The following is a 25908-nucleotide window of genomic DNA, read 5'->3' as shown; positions in this document are numbered from 1 at the left end:
GAAAGAGAGATAGGCAGAGACATAGGCAGAGGGAGAAGCAGGCTCTCTGCAGGGAGCCTGATGCAGGACTTGATCCCAGGACCCCGAGATCCTGACCTGAGCCAAAGGCAGATGCTCTATGGCTGAGCCACCCAGATGCCCCGTCAGGGATACTATTAAGAGAGTGAAAGGTCAAGCCTCAGACTAAGAGAAGAGATTTGCGACATATATATCCATTGAAAGATTCAAATACTAAATACACATTAAAAATCTACTAAATAAAAAAAAAAATCTACTAAATAATAAAAAAAGACATTTTAAAGAGTGTAGAAGACTTGAATAGGCATTTATTTCACAAAAGTGGAAATTTAAAATGCCAATAAGCAAATGAAAATGTGCTCAACATTATTATGCATGCTGAAAATGCTAATTAAAACCACAAAGAGGTGCACCTGGTAGACTCAGTGGTTGAGTGCCTTTGGCTCAGGTCGTGATCCTGGGGTCCTGGGATGGAGTCCTGTATCAGGCTCCCTGCAGGGAGTTTGCTTCTCCTTCTGCCTATGTCTCTGTCTCTCTGTGTCTTTCATGAATAAATACAGTCTTAAAAAAAAAACAAAAAAACCCCAAAACCCACAAAGAGATACCATTCTACAACCACCAAAATGAATGGTGAAAATGAACGAGATTTATGATACCAAAATTTGATGATCATGTGGAATACTGTCATTTTCATATACTGCATATAGGAGCATAAATTGGTACAGCCATTTTAGAAAAATGGCAATAATCTATTACAGGTCATTGTACACTTTCCCTATGATCCAGCAACCATACTCCTAGGTATAGGAGAAATGAGCATATATGAGCACAAAAGAGCTTTATAATAACATTCAGGGGCACATAGGTGGCTCATTGGTTGAATGTCTGACTCTCAGTTTCAGCTCAGGTTTCATGGTTGTGGGATCTAGCCTTGTGTCAGGCTCCATGCTCAGTGCAGAGTCTGCTTCAGATTCTTTCTCCCTCTCCCTCTGCTCCTCCCCTGCTCTCATGCTCACACTTTCTACAATAAATCTATCTTTTTTCTTTTTAAAGATTTTATTTATTTATTCATGAAAGACAGGGAGAGAGAGACAGAGAGAGAGAGAGAGAGAGAGAGAGAGGGGCAGAGACACAGGCAGCAGGAGAAGCAGGCTCCATGCAGGGAGCCCAATGTGGGACTTGACCTGGGACTACAGGATCATGCCGTGGGCTGAAGGCAGGCGCTAAACCACTGAGCCACCCAGGGATCCCCTGAATAAATCTTTTTTAAAAAACCAACCAAACAAACAAAAGAGTATTCATAGAAACTTTATTCATATTAAGTAAAGAACTGGAAATATTCATCAATAGGAGAATGGATAAGCAATGATATAGTCATATAATGGAATACTATACAACAGTAAAAAGAAGTGACATATGGCTACATAGAACAACATGATGATGTCATATTCATAACCGTATTCACAAAGGAGCCTTACAAGAAGAGTCCATGCTATATGATTAAAGTTACATGAAGTTCAAGAATAGGCAAGACTAATCTATGATAATGAAGCCAGAATAATGATTGCCTTAGGGCACTGACTAGAAAGTGGTGAAAGGGAGGCTTCTTTGGTGTTGGGAATATTCTATATCTTCATCTGGGTGGTGAGTAGCCAAGTATACACATACAAAAAAATTCATTGAGAGGCACCATTACAATGAGTATACTTAATAGATGTTATATCTTAAAAGTCTACTCAAAGAAAATAGAATAAATATCCCAGAATGACATCCCAGCACATGTTTTCACCAACTGAAATAAATCTGAAGAGGATTTTGCTTTTTACAAAAAAAGCCCATTATCAAACTAACTTAGGTCTTTCATAAAAGTGAAGGGGAGGAATGTGAACTTTCTGAAAATTGGAGGATACCTCTATTCAGATATGGAAAATTGTTTCAGAAAATTTAGGTCATACCAAAGTTTGGTTCTTTGAAAATTTGATTTTTTTAATTTATTATTATTATTTTTTTAACCTTTTTTTTTTTTTAAATGATAGTCACACACAGAGAGAGAGAGAGCGTGCAGCAGAGACATAGGCAGAGGGAGAAGCAGGCTCCATGCACCGGGAGCCCGACGTGGGATTCGATCCCGGGTCTCCAGGATCGCGCCCTGGGCCAAAGGCAGGCGCCAAACCGCTGCGCCACCCAGGGATCCCTTATTTTTATTTTTTAAAAGATTTTATTTATTTATTCATGAGAGAGAGAGAGAAGCAGAGACACAGGCAGACAGAGAAGCAGGCTGCATGCAAGGAGCCCGATGTGGGACTTGAACCTGGGAATCCAGGATCACACCTTGAGCCAAAGGCAGGCACTCAACCTCTGAGGCACCCAGGCATCCCAAATTTGATTTTTTAATATAATTTTCAAGTTATTCAAAGAGATAGATACTCACATAATGCCCTAGAAAAGTAGTCAGCCACTCACTTGAATTCAGAAGAAAAAAGTCTTTATTTCTTTTACTTACTTTGTTTCTTTATTGTAAATGGTAGGTAGGCTGATAAATAAACATATGTGTTAAAATTTAAGAAGAAAACAATGACAATGGGGAAAAACCATCTCTTTTTACAAGGGCAGTGCTCAGCCAGACACATTTAGGCCTAATATTAAATATGAAAAATTGGGGATCCCTGGGTGGCGCAGCGGTTCGGCGCCTGCCTTTGGCCCGGGGCGCGATCCTGGAGATCCGGGATCGAGTCCCACGTCAGGCTCCCAGTGCATGGAGCCTGCTTCTCCCTCTGCCTGTGTCTCTGCGCCTCTCTCTCTCTCTGTGACTATCATTAAAAAAAAAAAAAAATTTAAATATGAAAAATTGTTTTTAAGAACAATTAAAAATAAAAATGAATAAGATGGCACTAATGGTATTTGGGGGCATGGCTAAGACTCACTGTAAAAATGAGGATTTAATTGCATAAATGCTTGAAAACTGGGGAAAAATAATTTATGTCTCTGTACAGTAGGAATAATTTTATAATTGTTTTTCGATAATTTTTCCTTAGAAGGAAAAATTTTATTTTAGAGGTTATTAAAATAAATGTCCAGTAATTACAGCAACTTGTTCCAGAGGGAAGTTAGTCCAAGGAGCTCCGCACTAAGGCAGGTAGGTACCTTCCATGTTTTTATTTTTCCATCACACAAGCTGCAATCTCTAGAAACAGGTGGCTGTGCCGGAAAGGATGCCAGCCACTGGCCACACACTGGGCCAAACTTGCTCTGATATGGCCTGATCCAGACTCAGCCCTTGGAGTCTGGGTCCTCAGTGGGGGCAGTTTCAATCTACCTGTGGCTTCAGGCTTGTTGGTGTTTTGCAGAAGCTGTATTGCCTCGGTAGGAAAGAATATGGCAAAAAGGTGCTGGGTGTTGCAGTAACAATAGATGGTCACAAAACTTGCCTTTCTCAGACAAGAAGGCATGTCTGAGCAAGGGATGCTAGATCAACAGGGGCCAGCTATACAGGGGCCTATCCAGGGTCTGCTGGAGGGAGTCAGGCAATATCGCCAAGGGGAAGGCTCCCTGGCAGGAAAGAGCTTCCAGAGTTTGGCTGAAGTAAACAATTAATTGGGGAGAAGGGGTGGGAGAGGTTGGACTTTGCCAATCAACTGACTGAGCTGAGACTATTTTAAACGTTATGAGAAGCCATGAAAGAGTTCTGAGCAGGGAATCGTGGGATCAGGTTTGCACTTACAGTTTTAAAACTCTGTCCTTCGGACGTCTGGGTCGCTCAGTGGTTGAGAGCCTTTGGCCCAGGGCGTGATCCCGGAGTCCTGGGATTGAGTCCCACATCGGACTTCCTGCAGGGAACTTGCTTCTCCCTCTGTTTCTGTCTCTCTCTGTGGTCTCTCATGAATAAATAAATAAAACCTTTTAAAAAAAACAACACGACTCTGTCCTTTGAAGAGGGGATTGTGATAGAGCCAGAGGAAAAGCAGAGACCGATTAGGAAGTTGTTATTAGTAGTCCGGGAAGAGATAATAGTCGTGGAGATAAATATGAACAGATGGAATATAGAGTTTATAGGGATAAATGACTACTAGTACTTACTAAGAACTTTGAGGAACTAGAGATATGAAAAAATGAGAAAAATCAGTTTTATTTTTATTTATTTTTTAAAAAAGGTTTTAACTATTTATTTGAGATAAAATGCCTGTGTGAGAATGAGCACAGGTTGGGGGGAGTTGTCTAGAGGCAGAAGGAGAAGCAGGCTCCCAGCTGAGCAGGGACCCCGAAGCAGGGTTCTATCCCAGGACCCTGGGATCATGACCTGAGTGGAAGGCAGACACTTAACTGACTGAGCCACCCAGGAGACCCAAGAAGAATCAGCTTTTATTCTCAAGGATGGCCAGTGAAAGATAAATACATCTAAGAATTTGCTATGTATCTTTCTTTCTTTTCTTTTTTTTAAAAAAGATTTTATCTATTCATGAGACACACACACACACACACACACAAAGAGAGAGAGAGAGAGAGGCAGAGACATGGGCAGAGGGACAAGCAGGTTCCATACAGGGAGCCCAATGTGGACTCAATCTGGGGAGTTCGGGACCACGCCCTGAGCGAAAGGCGGACGCTAGACAACTGAGCCACCCAGGTGTCCCACTAATGGATCTCTCTAAATCTTGCTCTTGCTTTTTTCTGGGTGCTTATTGAACATATACAAAACTGGGCTTACATGTCAGTGTGGCTGTTTTTAATATAAATGGTATTATACTATACAAGGCTCATTCAACAGTACTTCTTGGAGATCTATCTGTGCTATTACATCCGTATAAAGATCATTCTTTGTAACAGCAACATAATACTCTATAATATTAATATGCCAGAAGTAAACTCCAGTGGTCAAATTGCCCCCTACAATTCCCACTCTCCAAGCCCTTCATTTTCTAATTGTGGCTTCCTTATTTAAGTAATTTGTGTTAACCTCAATAAAGAGGTAAAGTGAGGCAAGATCAAATTACCAGAAATTGAATTTATTTGGGAATAGCAGAGGAATTGCCATTCAGGAAACACACACGGTAGCAAGCTACAGGTGAATCCCCTGAATGCTTGGGGTGGGCTATATTTACCGGCAAGGTGGAAGTCTGGCCAGAGTCCAGGCAGGTAAGTTGATTGGCTTGAGGGTAGGAAGAGATTCTTAGTGCATGTTCACAGGTCTTCTATAAATCATGCACTTACAGAAAGCATCCTCAGTTCTTAAGTTATGTTCTTTTGAGGATGCATGCGATTCTCCATTTCATATCCTCCAATTCCATTTTTATTTTATTTCTTTATTTAATGAAGTAAATAAACTCTGTGCCTAACCTGGGGCTCAAACTCACAACCTGGAGATCAAGAGTCACATGCTCTACCAACTGAGCCAGCTAGGCGCCCCCCTCTGGTTCCATTTTAGATTGAAAGCCTTTCACAGTTGTAAATACTTCATAAACCCAAACACTGCCTTTTATTTTCTTGGTACTCACTTCGTAAAAGGGCTCTGCACACAGGAACTTACTGAATGCTCACAACAGTCTGATTGTGAAGAGGCAAGCCTCCTGAATCCTTTGCCCTTGAAATGTCCCTGCCTGGTGTTCATAACACAATTTGAATAGGCCTTGAAATTGTGGGCCTGCAGCCTAAGGCAGGATGTCATCTGGGTGCTCTGAGCAGGGAAATAATGAAAAATAATGTTCAGTTGATGTCACAAGCCATTCACCATTCAGACAGTGATGTTTTTCAGGGTGGACTGAAATGAGTTTGCTTTCTTCTGCTTCAAAACATCCTGGAAATAGCCTGCCTCCTGAATTCTGAGGCTGACTGTGGAGGGTGAAGGTGATGGGTGAGTTAATATTAAAGCTGGCTTTTTCCCTCAACATTTTATTATGGAAAATTTCAAACATACAGAAAAGTTGAAAGAATTGCAGAGTGACCACTCCTATACCCACTACCTAGATTCAATTTATTAACATTTTGCTGATTGCTTTATCACCTAATCTGTTCATCTGCCGATTTGCCCATTCACAGATGCATCAGTTCATCTTTTTTTTTTTTTTTAATTTTTAGAAAAATTTTTAGAGAGGGAAGAAGGGGCAGAGATAGAATTTTTTTTTTCACTTAAAAAAATTTAAAATTTATTTTAGAGAGAGAGGGCATGCAGGGGAAGGGGCAGGGGCAGAGGGAAAAAATCCTCAAGCTGACTCCCAGCTGAGTGCACAGCAGGTCATAGGCCTGGATCCCAGCACCCCAAGGTCATGACCTGAGCCCAAATCAAGAGTCAGCCATTTAACCTATGAGCCACCCAGGTGCCCCAATTCATTTTATATTTTGACACTGCCCCCTAAATTTTCAGCATGAGCACCATTAACTGGAGTTTAATATTTATAACTTTAAAAAAATACTTGACGGAAATTTATAACCAGTGCACAAATCTCAAGTGGACCATCCCATCAATCTGACAAGCATCTACGTGTGGAACCCAAGCCCCTATCAATATCTGCTACCATGATGATGTTAGACTGATCAGTGGATCACAGCCTTTAAGATTCCCATTTGGTGTGGTGAGAATGGCAAAGAGTCTGCAAAACCTCAGCAGAAGTAGGAGAGAGGAATAATGGGAAAGAGAAGCCACACGAGGGACTGTCCTGATGGAACCTGACCAGAGTCTGCCATTTCCCCTCATCAGGCTGGACTCAAGTTGGGAGATGCTTGTTTCCCTTTGTGCTATCTCACATCATTGTTTAAATATACAAACTTTTTATTTTTTTCACTTTATTACTCTGCATTAAAAGTCACAAGCACTTCCAGAGAATCTGGAAAAAAAAAAAAAAGAAAAAAAAAAAAGAAAGAAAATTAACTGGAAAAACGGGATGGCTGGGGAAGTTTCCAGGCAAAAGCACATTCCTTAAGGCATCTCTGGCTGAGAGCTAGAAGGCATGCAAAGAATTTGATAATACGCACATTATGACCCATATTACACAAAAATTATGACTCATACTACGAAAGCACAGCACTTGTGAAGGGTCCCGAGGAGCAGCGCTGGGTTTTCAAACACTGTTTCAGAAAGGCCGACCAAGGGTGCACAACTTTCAAATGAAAAACTGGGACGTGCACTCCACCTTGCTAAACGCCACCCCCCTCGTTGTCATCAACAATGAAAACGACAGTTTTCGACAACAGTTGAAAACGCTGAGTGGAGGTTTTTTTTTTTTTAAATCTTAGAAAAAAAAATTTTTTTTTTTTTTTTTTTAAAGTGTGAGGCCAAAAATCAACACTCTTTCTTTTGGAGGCTGCTTACATTTTTTCCCGGTTAACGTGAATGCTAGCGATACCAACTTTGAAAACTTTGTAACATCATATCAACGAAAATAGCAAAAGGTTATGATCCCAGCGCGGAGCTGAGCCCCGTGAACGAACTTTCGGTGTTCAAACTTCCCTCACTGCGAACGGTTTTCATTCTGAGAGCGCTTTTAGACAACCGTTTTTTGTTTTTTTTTAAACAACCAGGGCTTTTGAACAAAAATCACAGAAAATATTGTCTTTTTATTTATTTATTTATTTTTTGTCGTCATCTAGCAGATGGGATCCAAAAATTGCGGTAGGAAGAAACCGTTAATTAAAACAAAACAAAACAAAAAAAACCAGAAACAGTAGCACAGAAAAGTACTTAAAAAGAGAAATAGAAAACATTACGCCTTCATTTTGGTGAATTAGCAACAAAGAAAAGGATTAGCTTGGACGGGTCCTTTTCAAAAAATTTTATTTTTTCTTCCCTCCGGCTCCCGCTAGGGTGGAGGAAGTTGTGTCTCGGATGGGAGAGGGTGGAACGGAGAGTGGAAGGACAGACAGCGGGGAGGCCCGGCGGGGGGGGGGCTCGCGGGGGTGCGCAGCCCGCGCGGCCAGCAGGTGCCTGGCTCAGCCCCCTGCCCCCACCTCCCCGGAGCGCGGCCTCGCCCCCTGGCGGGCGAGCGCTCGGAGCCGAGGCGCGGGGCGGGGGGCGGGGCGCGGGGGCACAGGCCCGCGGGCCCCCACCCCGAGGCCGGCCCCGTCGGCGCGCACCCAGGAGCATGCCCGCGGCCGCGGCGCGCGGCGGAGCCCCGGGGAGGAGAGCGGCGGGAGGGCGTGAGCGGCGGCGGCGGCGGCGGAGGAGCCGCTAGTCCCCTCCCTCCTGGGGAGCAGCTGCCGCGGCCGCCACCATCAGCGCGCGGGCCGCGGCCGGAGCGAGCCGGGCGAGCGGCGCGCGCGGGGGAGGGCGGGGGCGGGGAGGGGGGTGGGCGCAGGGGGCGGGAGGGCGTGGGGGGAGGGTCTCGCGCTCCCGGCGACCAGAGCCCGAGAGGGAGACCCTGGCGGCGGCGGCGGCGGCGGCGGCGGCGCCTGACACTCTGCGCCTCCTGCCGTGCTCCGGGGCGGCATGTCCGAGGCTGGCGGGGCCGGGCCGGGCGGCGGCGGGGCAGGGGCCGGGGCCGGGGCCGGGGCCGGGGCCGGGGCCGGGCTCGGGGCGCTGCCCCCGCAGCCCCCCGCGCCGCCGCCCGCGCCGCCGCAGGGCTCCCCGTGCTCCGCCGCCGCCGCCGGGGGCTCGGGCGCCTGCGGACCGGCGACGGCAGTGGCGGCGGCGGGCACGGCCGAAGGACCGGGAGGCGGCGGCTCGGCCCGGATCGCCGTGAAGAAGGCGCAGCTGCGCTCGGCTCCGCGGGCCAAGAAACTGGAGAAACTCGGAGTGTACTCCGCCTGCAAGGTAGTCGGCCGCCGGGGGCCCGGGCCGTGCCCGCGGGACCCCCGCCCCTCCCCCTCCCCCTCCCCTCCCCGCCCGCCCCTCCCCTCCCCTCCCGCGCGCGCCCCCGCCCCCGCCCCCGCCCGCCCGGGGCCGCCGCACCGCGGAAGTGCTGCTGTCGCCCGCGCCCAATTAGCTGCTCCGCGGACCAGAGTCCCGTGGGGCCGGACGAGGGCATCGCCGCGGCCGGGAGCCTTTCATTCTTCCCCTTCGGAAGGAGTTGCCTCTGCGTCTGCGCTCCTGGGCTGCCCTGGGGCTTTGTCGCTCTGTAGGAGCTCGCCGGAGGCACCTTCCGGAGAGCGGCGCGGCGCTCACTAAGCGGCGAGCGCCCCGGGGCTAAGGAAGCCCCTGGTTCGGGGGGCGGGGGGGCGTGTGCGCGCCGCTGCGAGGGGCTGAGCTGGGTGGAGCGGGCGGGAGCGAAGTCGGCCCCGGGCTCCGGGCGCTGCGGGGCGCAGGGCGGGACGTCGGGGGGCGCCGGGGCCAGGGTCCGGGAGCGCCCCGCTGCGCGCCGTGACAGCCCCGTCACTATTGTATTATTACTTGTTTAGTTAAAACGCGGTCCCAGCTGCTCGAGGTGTAAACAGGATTTGGCGAGGTGACAGCCTGCGCGGCGGGCGCTGCTGCTCAGTTTGAGGACGCGCGGCCCTGCCGTCCCCTGTGCACCCCAGCCCGGCCCGCAGCCCCTGGGCCGCAGGTCCAGATGTGGGCGCCGCGCTCCCGGGGTGGGAGGATCGCCGAGGCCGCGGGGCAGGCTGGCCCTGCGCTGTCAGCAGCGGCTTTGTTTTGACAGGGTGACAGCTGAGGGGGGCGGGGACTTGGCCTTGTCAGCTCCTGCGGCCTGTGGCTGAGGCGGGCCGGAGACACACTCACACACCTCCCTAGTGCATCTCCCGCCTGCTGCAAACAGGGTCAAGTTCCCAGGTTCCAGATTCTCACGGCCAAACTGCGTCGACCGCTTCTGGATCTTGATGTAAAGATTGTTCATCCTGCTGGAACCCCTCTCCCTATATGGTGATGCCGTTTTCAGTATTTACTGGAGCTTCTCAAGCGCACGGGAATGTCTGTGCTTACCAACTACCCTTTTCCCCCCACATCATTCACGTCCTCGTGTGTGGGATGAATGCCCACCGCGTCCCCTACGTGGGTGTAATAAACAATTGCTGAATGAGTGTAGTAGGATCTAGCTCTACTGCTTTTCAAACTTTGAGGTGCATAGGGATCCCTGGGGAGCTTTACTTTTTTTTTTTTTTTTAAGAATTTATTTACTTCTTCATGAGAGACATAGAGCACGAGAGAGAGAGGCAGAGACACAGGCAGAGGGAGAAGCAGGCTCCATGCAAGGAGCCAGACATGGGACTCGATCCCTGGTCTCCAGGGTCACCACCTGGGCCAAAGGTGGCGCTAAACCTCTGAGCCACCCGGGCTGCCCACCTGGGGAGCTTTAAAATGCGGATTCTGAATCAGTGGATCTGGAGTGGGGCTGAGATTCTGCATCTCTAACAAACTCTCAGATGATGTGATGCCAGTCCAATGACCACACTCCAAGAAGCAAGTCCCTGGTTCAGACCTGGGCAATGTTTTATTAATCCCTTTTGAATTCAGCCAAGAAAGCAAACTGCCCTCCTCTGAGGGCAATACAGGGTTGGTGTTTATGAAGGACTGCAAAAAAGATAGAGGGGAGGATACTTCCAAGAAAGGTGAAAGGCGACGAGGTGGTCATAAGGGGCATAAGTGGTCACTAGTGGCAACAAAGCATGGAGTCTAGTAGGCAGATGGGAGAACTGTGCCCAGAATGGAAAAGGAGGTCATTTATTTATCGGACTTGACATTCTGCAGCTGGAATGGGTTCATGTAGTGACTGTCAGTTCAGCCACTTTTTATTAGGTTCCCCACACCAACACCTTCTCTCCCAGCAGCCTGCCTTAATATCTGAAAAATTCCCTGAAGTTTTGGTCCCAAGAACCATGAGCGTATGTGATGCGCCCTGCACTGATGTCTTTGATCCTTTCAGATTTCTGAGAGTGAGATGTAGCACCTTTCCTCAGGTTTGTGACTTGCGTGGTTTCATGTTCACATGCACAGTCAAACTTTTAGGAAGGGAAAGCTGCTCACTAAAGGCCTCTCTTTCTGCTCTTGGGAGACTCTGGACATGTCCATTTTTATTTGCTCATTCGTTCAGTAAATATTTAGAGGGGTCACAACTAGGTGCCAGGCATTGTGCTAGATGCTGGGGATGCGACACCCAGAATGTGTTCTTCTGGAGCTGCTGAGCGTATGTGTACGTGTGCACGCACGTGCATGCATTGTTTGGGGCCCGGGGATGTAGGCAGTAGACCGTTTACAATGATGTTAGAAAACCCTGCTTGCTTAGGATGGTGTTGGAACCCAGAGGTGGGCAGTTCTAGGGCTGGAGCATGGGTGGGGTAGGAATGGCTTCCTGGAGGAAGTGTCAGTGGGTGCTTAGGACTCTTGGCAGTGCAGGGTGGGGTGACGTGAAGCTTCTTGAAGTGGAGAAACTGAAAGCACTTGTGAAAGCTTGGACCTGGGCCAGCAGGAGCTAAAGCTGCATTGGCTGAGGCCACCAGGTTGGGGGGCAATGTGTGTGGCCAAGAGGGCATTGTGGAATCCAGGAATTTTAACGTGGGGAGTAACATTCTCTCAGATTTGCTTTAAAAACAAAAACAAAAACGAAACCTCTGTTTGGTTGGGTGTGAGGGGAGTGTGAGAGAGCAGATCTGTGGTTCTTTATCAGCTCGTCTCTATCCTTCATATAAGAAAGCCCCCAAAGGACAGGTTCCTCTACCTTTTGTCACTGATGGGCCCCTTGGCAAAGTGGAGGGAGTAGAGAGGTGAGAGAATGAGGAGGGACTGGAAAGAGAGGAGTAGTTTACTGGGGGTTATTAGAAGAAAAGCAGGTCCCAGACCTGATAAAAGATCTGGCCTTTAAACTTCACAAACGAAACAGGAGGAGGGAGCTACTTCACAGCCCCGGTGGTATGCCACACCCTGGAGAGAAGAAAAAAGAAGAAACAAACAAACTTGTTTTGCAGGATCTAGAGTAGAGTTCTTTGAACTATGTTCTGGCAAAGGTTGCTTCATAGAGTCACTTTGCTTCTGTGTGACACAGCCAGAGTAATCATTAAAAATGTAGATCTGACCACATTATATCTCTACTTGGGTCCCTTAATTTCTCTTTGCTGGAGTCCACAAAGCCCTGCAGGGCCTGACCACTGCTATGTCTGGCCCCTTTTCAGGGCGCTGCATGCATGATTCCCTTCTACCTCAGGGCCTTTGCACATATTATCAACTGGAACTGAAAGCTCTTCTCTCAACTCACTTTCACATTAACTCCCAACTCTTCCTGCCAATCTCACATTTCTTGCATTTCCTTTACCTGCTTGGCCAGCCTTTCTGTTATAAATTGTTTGGAACCCCCTTGTGCTTGCTTTTCCTTCCCAGTGCTTTTATCCCAAATTTTAATTGTGTGGTTATTTGATATGTGTTTGTCTCTGAATAGATTCTAAGTGGTGTGGTTATTGACTTGGGTGAATGAACTGGAGAAGAGAAAACTGAGGAAAAGGTTAGCTCTTCAGGATCGTGGTAGTGAAATTTGAGGCTGACTGCTTCTTGACAGTCAGGTAGAGGGAATTCTTTCATATAGTGCATTTTTAGGTATCTCACAGGTGTACACAGGACTGGGTTTTTGGTGTTATAGAAGAAACTTAAGTAAATATATAAGTAGGTCAAATCTCAGTCTCCATGAGTTTAAGTATAATTTATCTACTAAAAAACCCCACTGACTCTTCCTAATGAAATAGGCCATTTATACATGCAAGGAAGCAGTAGGGTATAGTGGCCCACAGCATGTGCTTGAGTTCAGACTTCAGGATATCCAGGGGTGTGAGCTTGGGACAATGACTTTAACTCAGCCTCCATTTCCTTGTCAATAATGATACTGTCTCATTGCATAACAGGGAGGGTTTAAACTGGGCTAATCTGTATAAGGCATCCAGCTGGGTGTCTGGCCCCGGGTAAGCCCCTACAGCAGCTCGGAGTAGGGAATACACTGTTAATGTGGAAGTCTGGAAAGACCGTGGGATTTAGAGGATCTCAAATCTCAGCTCTGCCACTCGTGTGATCTTGGGCACAAGTCATCCAGTTTTGCTCTGAGCCTTGATGACTTCCTCTATAAAATGGAGACTAAAACTTCAACCTTGAAGTTAAAAGAGAAAAGGTCCTCCAAAGTTCCTGGAACCCAAAAGTGTCGGATTAATGCTGGGTGAATGGAGTTGCTGCATTGTCTGTCAGAGTCAATGGCCAAAGAGCATTTATTCAGAACCCAGTTGCTTTGATTCTGGGCTGACTGCCATACTTGGTGAGTGACACAGGCTATAAAATTAGGCTGCCTTTAAAACATAATGGTTTATAATCTGAAAGTAACACTGATTGTCGAACATACAGAGGCAGAGAAAAAACTCTCCTACGTTGGCCAGGAGCTGGTGAATGGGGCAGGGAGAGCAAGTCTTAAAGTTGGGGAGAGCCTCCAACACTTTTGCATTTGTTGGTCACTCCTCCAGAGAGCAAATTTCTTTTTCAGCTGTCAATATCTAGAACAGTGGCTCTTACCCAGGAGCTGTTTTGCACGTGCCCCTCCTACCCCCCCTCTCCCGGGGTATTTGGCGATGTCTGGAGGCATTTTTGGTGTCATTGTTAATGTGAGGGAGGAAGTGGTACTGGCAGCTAGTGAGTAGAAGCCCAGGATGTTACTAAGCATCTCACTCTGCACAGGACATACCTGCCCAACAATTATCTGGCCCCAAATGACAGTAGTGCTGAAGTTGAGAAACCCTGTTTTAGAGGAAAATTGTATTGACCTGTAGTGCCATGAATACGTTTGCAGCATAGGAAAAATTAATGCTTTTAAGGCTAATTTGCATAACACTTAAAACCTGAAAAATGTCACGGTGAATCATGGGGCATATTTCTAAACAGCTTTATTGTGGTATAATTTGTAGATCGTAAAAGTCACCAGCTGTAAGCGTGCAGTCAGATGCTTTTGAGTAAAAGTATATAGTTATGCCTCCATCACTACAGTTTGGTGTTATAACTCTTCCATTGCCCTAAAAACTTTCCTCCTGCCCTGGGCATCTTTTTAAAGTGATACTTTGTATTAATTCACAGTTTGCAAATGGAAACCAAATTAAAAATATCTTTTTGGAGCTCATTAGATAAGTAGTAATATAAGAAAGCACAAAACATGCAGGGGTGTCGACAAAATGTTTTTAAGAGTGGTCCTTAGCCACATAACTCTATAGCATAGAATTATGTCTTGCGTGGTGACTTCTCTAAGAGGTGGTATCATGGAGTCAGGCACACATAGGAAAAATATTTCATTTGGCAGGGACAATACAAAAAGCCCAAGAGAAAGATGACCAAATTTAATTGTTTCCTCATAAACTTTCAGGGAAGATGGAAATTCAAGCCTGCAAAGCCTTCAGATTGCAATTTACCGTTTTATGTAACTGAGAAAGTAGTTTATAGGGCAAAAGAGAACAAAAATCTGCTGAGGAGTGTTTTGTTTTAGGAAGCATGTGTTTGCAACTAGCATTTTGTGATGCAGTGCTGGTGTGTTGTTTTTTGATCTCCTTTTCTTTTCCTTTGTTTTGGTTTGTTTTATTTCTTTAAACCACTGAGCAGATTTAAACTTGGTTACCTGTCCACATAGGCAGGATTTAATTCTGTGTCTGTCAGGGAAATCCACAAGTCTAAGCCGTCATAGGGAATGTCGAGGGTAAAATAGACATTTCATGTGAGGTACCTTGGAACAATCAGAACATCTGCTTCTCAGATAGAAAGATTTGGATACTCTGTGCAGTGCCAATAAAACTTGGATTTCCAAGGCTTAGTGGCTTCTGATTTAGTTCGTCCCTCTCTCCAGGAGAGGAAGGTAGTTGTTTAGGAATGGTTGTCAGTGGTTTCTTATTCTTCATGGTTTCCTACTCCTAATCTGCTGCAAACGCAAAGCACCTGTGGCAGGATAGTAGGCGCACTGACTGCCTGGCTACCTGGAGCAAACTTGGAGAACCCTCCTCCTTCTCCCTCCATGCTGGGTGCCTTTGGGCAGCCACTTAACAGCCTTGGGGTTCAGTTTCCTTACTTGTGAAGTGGGAGTCAAGGCACCACCTCATTGACTCGCTGTGAAGATGGAATACGGTAGCATGTATGAAAGGGCTTGGAATACACGTATTCCCACCTATGTCTTTTTTTTTTTTTTTTAAGATTCTATTTATTTATTCATGAGACATAGAGAGAGAGGAAGAGACATAGGTAGAGGGAGAAGCAGGTTCTCTGTGGGGAGCCCAATGCCGGACTTGATCCTAGGACCCTGGGATCATGCCCTGAGAAAATGGCAGACGCTCAACCACTAAGCCACCCAGGTGCCCCCCCCCCACCTATGTTTATTTTAGTTCATTTCTGGAAACCTGCGGGTATCAGCAGTTTTGTTGATAGTGTTTTTGCCAAAGTGTTCAGCCTCCTGTCATTTGATCCTTCTACCTGGGGCAAGAAGAGGGTGAGGAAGGTCATTTTACTAGCAGGGAACTGAGACCCAAAGAGGTGAAGCAACTTCCTCAAGCAGCAGTGGTTGCTCAGGGAAGAGCTCGCCCCCAAAGTAGATCTTTCTAGTGCACAATTTTGCATCCCCTTTCCATAATATGGGGAGTGAAGGGGATGGTGTTCTGGGTGGCTTACAGAGAGGATTTTGTTTCAGGAGTTTGATGGCTCTCATTTGACATTTATTGTTACTCCTATTGTGAGGTATGTTCAAAGGCTTTCCTAGTTCATTGAGACTGTGCAGGCCATAAAGCAAACAAAATAACCATTTTTTATTATGGGCCTAGACAGACAGATGCATGCCCTTGATTGTTTTAAAGCTGACAATCAAGGATGGTCACTGTGCTGGCCCATTAGAATTCCTTGTTGAAGGAAGATGAAAGTGATACCTACAGAGGCTGTAGAAGGTGCCAGATATGCCAGAGAGGCAAGGAATTGACTGTCCTGGACATTTAGAAGTCCGAAAACAGCTCTGCAGAAGACTGCACACAGCGGTGTTTCAGCCCAATTCAGAGGAAAGCCATTTTTGTTTAACTTAATTTTATTATGCAGACAGTGAAGTGCTTATGTCATAAGCATATATAGCTTGATGAATTTTTACATAGGCACACAGCCATGCAGCTGCCACTCAGATGAAGCTGAAGGCCGCTTGTGCCTCCTCCCCACCTTGAGTAACCCTTCTTCTTTTTTTTTTTTTTTTTTAAGATTTTATTCATTTATTCATGAGAGACACACACACACACACACAGAGAGAGAGAGAGAGAGAGAGAGAGAGAGAGAGAGGGGCAGAGACACAGGCAGAGGGAGAAGCAGGCTCCATGCAGGGAGCCCGATGTGGGACTCGATCCCGGGTGTCCAGGATCACACCCTGGGCTGAAGGCGGCGCTAAACCACTGAGCCACCCCGGCTGCCCCCCTTATTCTTTTAATACTAGAGATTACTTTTGCTTTTCTTAAACTTGACCCAAATGGGATGGTGTGGTATGAATTCTTTTGAACCTGGCTTTTGTCACTCCTATGATGTCTGTGAGCTGCATCCCTGTTGCTGCATATAGAAGTAGTTTGTAAAGACACATTTTTTTAAACTAAAAAGTTTTAAAAATTGTCAACCATTTTCAGGATGAAAGTCATTGGATGCGGACTTCATAAAATGAATTTTAATTAAATCTTTGGAAGAAAAGATGAGAATTTGATATTTCAGAATTTAGCATATGCGAATGTTCTTGGAATGTAGGGAAGAACCCTTGAAGGCAAGAATGGGACAAGAAACCAAGGAGGGCTGTAGATAAGCTTTGGGATGGAGGTGGGTGCTGGGGGCCTGTGATGTCACAGCTGGTAAAATGTGTAGCCTGCATCTTCTCCTCTGGAGTCTGTATTGGTGAGTCCTTACTGGTAAATATCCATGTGAAGAAGCCCTCCTGTCACACATCTTTGGTTCTAGAAGATGTCTAGAATTATATGTTGTATTCTGCAAGCCAGGCAGAACCATATGTGTTGGGAGCTGTGGCAGGGTCTCTAGAAGGCTGGCTAGAATCCAGCCAACGAAGCTCCAGTAGTTCTTGACACCTCTGTGTTGTGTTACTGGCCTGTGGGATTGAGATGCAGGAAAGAGATCATCCTCCTCGGCCCTCCCCTCATGGCCCTAATCTCTGAGAGTGTGAGGCCACCTCTCTTCAGGAGTGGCAGTGAGGAGCACAGATTACTCTATTACTCAAAACACAGTTTCAGCATAACAACTCATCCTTGAAAACTCACGTGTGATATGTAAGCTTATTATTTAATAGAATCATATGGACTATCCACTTATGAAGTAATCTGTTCTGTAATTGGTGTATTTAACGCAACAGGATTTTTGTCTTTTTTACTTGGGTGCACATGTACATGGGGGTGTTGTACCTAATGCCATTTATTTATTCATTTATTTCCATGGGTTGCTTTAAATTTCTACTTAAGTAGCTCCTGTCTAAATTCCTTATGATGGTTCATCCCCTTTCATCGCAATTGAAATAACATTGAATCCTTATACATTTTTAAAGATTTATCTATTATTTTAGTGAGTGCACATGGAGAGAGCGAGCATACACAGGGGGAGGGGCAGAGGGAGAAAGAATCTTTTATTTATTTATTTTTTTAAGATTTCATTATTTATTCATGAGACACACACACACACACACACACACACACACACACACACACACACACACACAGAGGCAGAGACACAGGCAGAGGGAGAAGCAGGTTCCATGCAAGGAGTCTGATGTGGGACTCGATCCTGGGACTCCAGGATCAGGCCCTGGGCCAAAGGGAGGCGCTCAGCCACTGAACCACCCAGGTGTCCCAGAGAGAGAGAATATTAAGCAGACGCCCTGCTGAGTGTGAAGTCTGATGCTGGGGGCGGGGGGCGGGTAACAGGGTGCTCAGTCCCAGGACCCTGAGATCACGACGTGAGCCAAATCTAAGAGTCAGTCGCTTTTACCAATTTAGCCACCCAGGTGCCCCTTGAATCTTTGTAATGAATTGTTTTCATCTCTAGCATTTAATTATACATGCTGATACTCCCTGCATTGCACACTTTTCCTTTTTCTTTTCTTTTCTTTTTTTTTTTAAGATTTTATTCACTTACTCGTAAGAAACAAACACACACAGAGGCAGAGACATAGGCAGAGGGAGAAGCAGGCTCCATGCAGGGGAGCCCGATGTGGGACTCGATCCCAGAACTCCAGGATCACAGCCCAGGCCGAAGGCGGTGCTAAACCACCGAGCCACCCGGGCTGCCTGCACGCTTTTCTTCTCTGGGTATTGGCGTGGTATTATTGTCAAGCGTCATTCTGGTCCATTCTCAAATACCAACTTTTCAGAGATGCCTTCCTGATCACCCCCTGTCAAAAATAGCAGCACCCCATCACTCTGTAAGGTTATTTGTTTTCCTTTACTTCATCTTCAACACTTGGAAATCATATATATATATATATATATATATATATATATATATATATATATATAATATTGTTTCCTTTGTGACAATAGAAGTTTCATGAAGCAGGGACTTTGGTTTGCTTCGTATCCCAGGTCTGCTGACTGTGCCTTGTGAATAGTAGGTGCTCAATATGTATTTGTTGAATACATGAGTAATTTCATATTCACAGTGCATTTCATATTCAGAGGCTTTGTGAGATTGGAAGGAAGATTTAGAGACAAGGTAACTGAGGCTCAGAGAGGTTTAGTAACTTGCCCAAAGCCACGTAGTCCCAGGGGCAGGGCGGGCAGGGCAGCCAGGGCTGAGGCTAGAACAGCATCTTCTGGACTCTGTAGCTAAGTGTGGTTCCCTGTGAGCTTACAACAGACCTGGGGACCTGTAGTACTTGTTTGATGGCCTGGATTTCTCCTACAATATAGAGCAAGGAGGGTCACATCCATTTTTGATCCTTCTCTGAAGGAATGATGTGAACTTCTGACCACTGTTTCCTCTTCTGCAAATTGGAAGTAAATTGGGATCCCTGGGTGGCGCAGCGGTTTAGCGCCTGCCTTTGGCCCAGGGCGCGATCCTGGAGACCCGGGATCGAATCCCACGTCGGGCTCCCGGTGCATGGAGCCTGCTTCTCCCTCTGCCTGTGTCTCTGCCTCTCTCTCTCTGTGTGTGTGACTATCATAAAAAAAAAAAAAAAAAAAAAAAAAATTGGAAGTAAATTCTCACAAGGGAGTTGTAAGTATTGTGAGACTAGTGAGTTAAAACCTATGAAGTGAGTAAAGGGTCTTATCATATATTTTAAAAGTCTATATGGTGTTGTGAACTAGAAAAAAAATCACCTACAAAGACATGTTTTCTAACTACTACTTATATTTTGTCGCTTTGCTGCCCACTTGAACTAAAGGTTACCATAGGCTTTCTTTATTTAATTTGTTGTTCTGTTTGTACCCAGAAGCCCAGTCACAAGGCTTATTTTTTTTAATCAGGAGATGAATGGGGATGTCCGGGTGGCTCAGCAGTTTATCGCCCACCTTCGGCCCAGGTTGTGATCCTGGAGTCCCAGGATTGAGTCCCACATTGGGCTCCCTGCGTGGAGCCTGCTTCTCCCTCTGCCTGTATCTCTACTTCTCTCTGTGTGTCTTTCATGAATAAATAAATAAAATAAAAATTTTTTAAAAAAGAATCTGGGGCAGCCCCGGTGGCTTAGCAGTTTAGTGCCGCCGTCAGAGCCTGATCCTGGAGACCTGGGATTGAGTCCCATGTCGGGCTCCCTGCATGGAGCTTGCTTCTCCCTCTGCCTGTGTCTCTGCCATTCTCTCTCTCTCTCTCTCTCTTTCTCTCTCTTTCTCTTTCTGTCTCTCTGTGTCTCTCATGAATAAATAAACAAAATCTTTTGAGAAAAAAATCAGGAGATGAATGAATGCATGTATTTTGCACAAAAGTGTGACTAACGTCTCCTAATGATCCATTTGGAGTGATACACTACCTACCCTTAGGAGGAGGCTTTGAGTAACCTCTGCAGTGACCTCAGGGCTGGACATGGTGGGGATGCTTCCATTAGCTCTATACTCTCTGGAAAAGCCCCCATCATTGCATGCTCTTGGCCCGTGCAGGCTCCTGTGGTATGCAGGAGATTCCAGAAGTGCAGGGATGAGACCTGAATCGTATCATAGTGACTGGTGATGGCAGCTCTAATTTGCATTAGCTCTAACGAGCTGGTGTTGAAACCAGATGGCAGAATGCCAAGGAAGTCAAGGTCAGCTTACTTGGAAATAGCAAAGTGAGTCATGTAACCCAGGATTTGCACATACCCAGGACTACCTGACTCACCCTACCTCCAAGGGAACACATCCATGAGTACTGGTTAGGTGCCTGTGTCCAGGCTCTGTCCTGGTGGCGGGTGAGTGACAAAGGGAAGTGCAAGCCATAAGAGCCCCTCATCTTGCTGGGGAGACAGAGAGGGAAAGAAAAATTCAAGGGAATAATCAAGCATGAAGTCAGCTCAGAGAAAAACAACCATCAGCTGGGGCAGGTGGAAGTGTAGTGGGGAGGCTCAGCCTAGGTGGAGTGAAGGGGAGAAAACAGAGAAGCAGAAGCGAAGGGAGCAAGAAGTCAGAGTGGCTTGGAACAGGGACCTAGGGAACCGACTGCCTGGGTTTGAATACTGACATGCTGCTTTCTCGCCGTGTGACCATGGGGAGATTACTTACCCTTTACAAGCCTGTGATTTCATAACTGAAAAATGGGAGAGTGTGATATTGTCAACTTTACCCATTCATTCAACAAACTGTTATATCATGTGCCAGGCATTGATTTAGATGCTGGCGATACAGTGACAGATGGGTTTTTACTCTTGCAGAGCTTGCTTCTGGTAGCAGAAGCACACACAGTAAACAAGAAAATAACAGAAAGTGGTAAATGCCACATGCCACACAGAATGAAAACAGAGAAGTAAATGAGAGTGCCTGGGGAGTCCTTCCAATACGTGCCCAGAAAGGTCTCTCTGTTGACGGGATATGGTCTGGGGCCTGCCTGATAACAAGGAGCCAAGCCACTGGAGGCGGGAGGGTATGTGTGTCTGTTTACGTGTGTCAAGGGTGCCAGGTGGGGAGTGCAAAGACTCAGGGCAGAAATGGCTTGGCATGCTCCAGGGTGGCCAGGTGACCCTTGTGGCCAGGTGGGGGGCAAGGGAACGAGTGTAGGGGATGAAGTGGGAGAGGTTGATAGGGCCAGATGGCTGAGCATGTATAATTTTCACACAGTGAAATGATTTCATTTCCAGTTCTGATCATTTCCAACAAATGCGTATCAAGACCCAGAACATTTTAAATCACCCTAGAAAGTTATCTTCTGCTCCTTGCCACTCAAATGCCCCCCCCCTCAGAAGCAACCACTGATCTACTTTGTATCACAATATATTCATTTTGGCATCCTTTACATGAATAATTCTAGAGTATCAAAAATGAATATATTCATGTAAAGGATGCCACGCAGTACATACTCTTATTTTTTCACTCAGTGTAGTATTTTTGAGATTCACGCATGTTAGATGCATCAGTGGTTAATTTCTTCTTATTGCTAAGAGGTATTCCACTGTATGGATATACAAGTTTGTTTATCCGTTCACCTGCTGTTGGGCATCTGGGCTGTTTCAGATGGATTCAGATAAGATTTGGGTTTTTTTTTTTTTTTTTAATTTTTATTTATTTATGATAGTCACAGAGAGAGAGAGAGAGAGAGGGGCAGAGACACAGGCAGAGGGAGAAGGCAGGCTCCATGCACCGGGAGCCTGATGTGGGATTCGATCCGGGGTCTCCAGGATCGCGCCCTGGGCCAAAGGCCGGCGCCAAACCGCTGCGCCACCCAGGGATCCCTAAGATTTGGGTTTTAAGGCATCCCCTTTCACTGCTTTGAGAAGAGTACAGTGTACAAGAGAAAAAAAAAGAGGGCTAGTTGAAGTTACTGCAGTGTGGGTGTAAGTGGGTGATGGCTTGCGTGTGGGTGATGACAGTGGAGAGGGTGAAAATAGCTAGTTTGGGGCAATATTATGAGTGTGAAGGCAACAGGACTTGATTTGTGGTGGGAGGTGGCAGTGAGAAAAAGACAGAAATGAACCTAATATCTAGGATTTTGGCTTGAGCAATGGAAAGGATGGAAACCTCCATTTACGAGGTTGGGCAGGACCACAAGAGAGGCAGCTTTAGAGTGGATGAGAATCAAGAGTCCTTTTCCTGGATGTGTTAAATTAGGTGTGTCTTTTAATAGTTAAGTTTTGTTTTGATAATAAAATGAGATAATCCACTTGGCAGTTTGGTTTAGTATCTGGAATATGCTAAGTGCTCAAAAAAAATAGTAGCTACTATTACAGTTAAAAGTAGAGCTAAATAATAACTGCTGATCTTAATAAAGAGACCAGCCAAATTGAAGAAAAAGGAAAAACAAATACACAAATCGGGGGAAAATAGGAACCTCTCTCTGGGTAAAGAAACCTGTCGATAGAAAGTCTTGAGTTTCAGGTAGACCATTTTGGACTGAAGTCATTTAATAATAGTGAGTCATTGCACTTTAAGAAGGAGGAGACCCAAGATATTTTAGAGTGCCAGCGAAAAGTTCTAGGTTTTGGTTTTGGCTCCTTGCTCCTTTGCCAGCTGGGGTAACTCAGGCAAGCCACACCCCTTCTGCAAGCATCGAATTACTTGTCCTGTGGGGTTATTGGGAGGGGAAAATAAGATGATGTAGGCTAAAATTGCCTTGGAAAGTATTGGGCAGAAATATTGGACATTGTTAGATGACATTTAGAGGCGAGTGATGTGTCCCATGCCTGTTAGATGGAGTGGGAGTGGGGATGTATTGAAAGTGAGAAGAAAGCTGTTTCTTCGAACTGGCTATTCAAGGCCTGACCCAGGGCCATGCCAGTGAGAATGGAGAAGGTGTAAATCTGGGAGAGATTTCGAAAGAGGAATCAGATGGCCTTGGGTGAGGGCAATGAATTCAGATATACTGAGCCTCAGGAGCTGGGAGAAAGGCGGATGCCATTGAAGGGAATAGGTTAGTTGCAAAGGGGTTCTAGGGTTTAGGGCAAGCTTCCTGGGCAGGGATGCCAGGTGTGGGCAGTTGGGAATGCAGGCTGGAGTTCTGCTTTGCAGGTTGGGCTGGTTATGTGGATTGGCGAGTCATCAGCCCGGATAATGACGGATATCATGAGAACGTGAGCTGTCCAAGGAAGCAACATATATGGCGCTGTTTATTTTGCTCATCCCAGCTGACTTGGTACCAGAACAACAGACCGAAGAGTGAAAAATTCTGTCAGCTGGTTGTCTGGGCTGCTCAATGTCAGCCAAACAGTTTGACAAGTCTTTCCAGTGTTGAAGACTGAGCTGTCTGCGTTGGCAAGTTCACCGATAAACTCTGAGATTAATTCTGTGTATATTAGAAGAGATTCAGGGATTGTCCTGGATTTAGGGTTCTGGGGCACCAGTTTCTTGGTCTTGGTGTCAGTCAGGACTTCTTGAGGCCCTTCCAGGGATGATGTGTGTTTGGGTGATGCGACTCAGATGTGAGGCAGGGTCTGGTCCCTCCCTAGGCCATTTGGTAGTGCTGGAGTCACTTAGCACCTTTTTAGATAATGCCTGAGGGTTGAGCTTTTGATTCCATCAGACCTCATTAATTAGCATAAAGAGGGAGGTTCCTGACTGAGCTCTAGCCCAGGCCTAGGCTGTCTTCCAGACAGCAAGGTCAGAAAGGTTTTTTGTTGATTTGATGTTGGAGTCATCTTGGAGAGCTTGGAAGAGCAGCATTTGAATTATACCTGGGTCATCTCCTCGTGGCATATTTTCCATTCTCCTCTATCCTTGACCACTCTGCAGTATTTGGTTTGTGACTTTCCAGACCAAAGTGGCACTGTTCATTAATGTCTTCAGAGATGTTTCTGTCTGAATTACCATGCTAGTTATCTTCCCTTCCACTTCTGTTTTTACTTTCAATTCCAGGCAAATTTGTCTCCCACCCCCACTCCCGCCTTCTCTTTTTCACTTAGGCCAAATACCCAGATTTTGGGGGCACCTGTCTGGCTCAGTTGGTGGAGCATGTGACTAGGGTGTGGGTCTCACCTGGGAACTTTTTTCTTAAAAAGATTTATTTATTTATTTATTTATTTATTCATTCATTCATTCATTCATTCATTCATGAGAGACAGAGAATAAGAGAGACAGAGACACAGGCAGAGGGAGAAGCAGGTTCCATGCAGAGAGCCTGATGCAGGACTTGATCCTGGGACCCCAGGATCACGACCTGAGTCAAAGGCAGACACTCAACTGCTGAGCCACCCAGGTGTCCCGCTGGGAACTTTTTAGAACTGTAGCACCTTGGGCCCCACCCTAGATTTACTGAATCTGAATCTGCATTTTAAGATTTCCTAGGTGATCTGGAGGCAGATTAAAGTTTGAGAAGCACTGCTTCCAATCACAAGAACATTATTTATTCAAATTGCTTCCAAAGCAGTTCCCTTCCAAATTTATTGAGATCACTACAGCTTACCGGGACTTTCCGTGGTGGTGTTTTAAAATAGGATTAAGGGACCCCTGGGTGGCTCAGCGGTTTGGTGCCTGCCTTTGGTCCAGGGCATGATCCTGGAGCCCTGGGATGAGTCCCATGTTGGGCTCTGGGTGGAGCCTGCTTCTCTCTGTGCCTGTGTCTCTGCCTCTCTCTTTCTCTCTCATTAATAAATAAATTAAATCTTTAAAAAAATAAAAAATAAAATAGGATTAAAAGATTTCCCCCCCCAGAGTAACACATGCACACCATTAACAGAAGAATTCAGGCAGCTTGCTACAGTGACAAATGAGAATGTTGGTTCTCTCCCCTGTCCTCCATCCTGGCTTTCACTCCCTTTCTGTCACCTCCAGAATGAGTCAGTCTCCCCTCCCCTGCCGTCCAGAGGCTGCACCCTACAGTTTATACTACAATCCAAGGAGGGGAACTAGATTCATTGTATAGAAATCCATTTAGATTCCAGTTAGGGTCAAATGAAGCTGTGAACATGCCAGAAAGTTGGATGTCAGCAAGTCAAGGGTGTTGAATGAAGGAGCCCAAAAGAAGCACCAGCAGATAAGGCTGTATTATTAGCAAGTTTTAATTATTTCAAAGTTTCCATTCATTTTAAAAGCAGGGCAACCTACTTAATGACTTATTCCCATCATTTCTCTTTGGCCAAGACAAATTCTGACAGTGGAGGTCGTAGCCACCTAGACACTAACTTCTTTTGCTTTTTTAGATTAGAAAAGGACAAAGATGGAGGCCCCCATTTGCTGGTCCTTTTTTTTTTTTTTTTTTCCTTTCCCCCAAATGTAGCTTATTAAGCTTTTTTTAATTTGTGAGGAGAAAACATACCTCAATTTTGGGATGCGTTTTGGTGAAACTTTGCAGAAGACCTGTGTTTGAAGTGATAATTAGTAATTAGCCCTTCTTGCCTTTTAATTTTTTAATTTTTATATGTTTAACGACTTATTTTAGTGAGGGGAGGGGCAGAGAGAGGAGGGGCAGAGAAAGAGGGAGATGTAAGCCAACTCCATGGAGAATTTGGAGCTCAACACAGGGCTTGGTCTCATGACCCTGAGATCACCACCAAAGCTGACCTGAGCCAAAACCAAGAGTTGGACACTCAACCAACTGTGCCACCCAGGTGCCCCAGTTCTTGCCTTAAAAAAACTTTAGTGAGGAACACTTGGGTGGCTCAGTGGCTGAGCATCTGCCTTTGGCTCAAGTCATGATCCCAGGGTCCTAGGATTGAGTCCCATATTGGGCTCCCTGTGGGGAGCTTGCTTCTCCTTCTGCCTATGTCTCTGCCTCTCTCTCTGTGACTCTCATGAATAAATAAATAAAACCTTTAAAAAAATAAATAAAATTTAAAAAACCTTAGTGAGATATAATTGGATGCCCCAAAAGTCTGTGGTTTTAAGTTTACGATTCAACGACTTTTAGGAAATTGAGTTTTAGATTTCTACCTCTCCCAAAAGATCCTTGTGTCCATTTGGTGT

At 45.9% G+C, this 25908-nt stretch overlaps 1 protein-coding gene across 2 annotated transcripts in view; it reads left to right on the top strand.

Moving 5' to 3' along the window:
* The first annotated feature begins 8293 nt into the window (after positions 1 to 8293).
* Positions 8294 to 25908, top strand: part of KAT2B (lysine acetyltransferase 2B) — a 101766-nt gene continuing 84151 nt past the window's right edge. Inside the window, exon 1 of one of the 2 annotated variants that reach the window (XM_041733761.1) lies at positions 8294 to 8758. In XM_041733761.1, coding sequence (XP_041589695.1) covers positions 8435 to 8758 — 324 coding nt within the window. In that variant the 5' untranslated portion in view covers positions 8294 to 8434. The remainder of the gene's footprint in view (positions 8759 to 25908) is intronic. The other variant, XM_041733760.1, reaches the window with a different exon arrangement.

This window comes from Vulpes lagopus, chromosome 19 (assembly GCF_018345385.1).
Source record: "Vulpes lagopus strain Blue_001 chromosome 19, ASM1834538v1, whole genome shotgun sequence".
In the NCBI taxonomy this organism is placed as follows: Eukaryota; Metazoa; Chordata; class Mammalia; order Carnivora; family Canidae; genus Vulpes; species Vulpes lagopus.
This window is presented reverse-complemented; position numbering and strand designations above follow the sequence as displayed.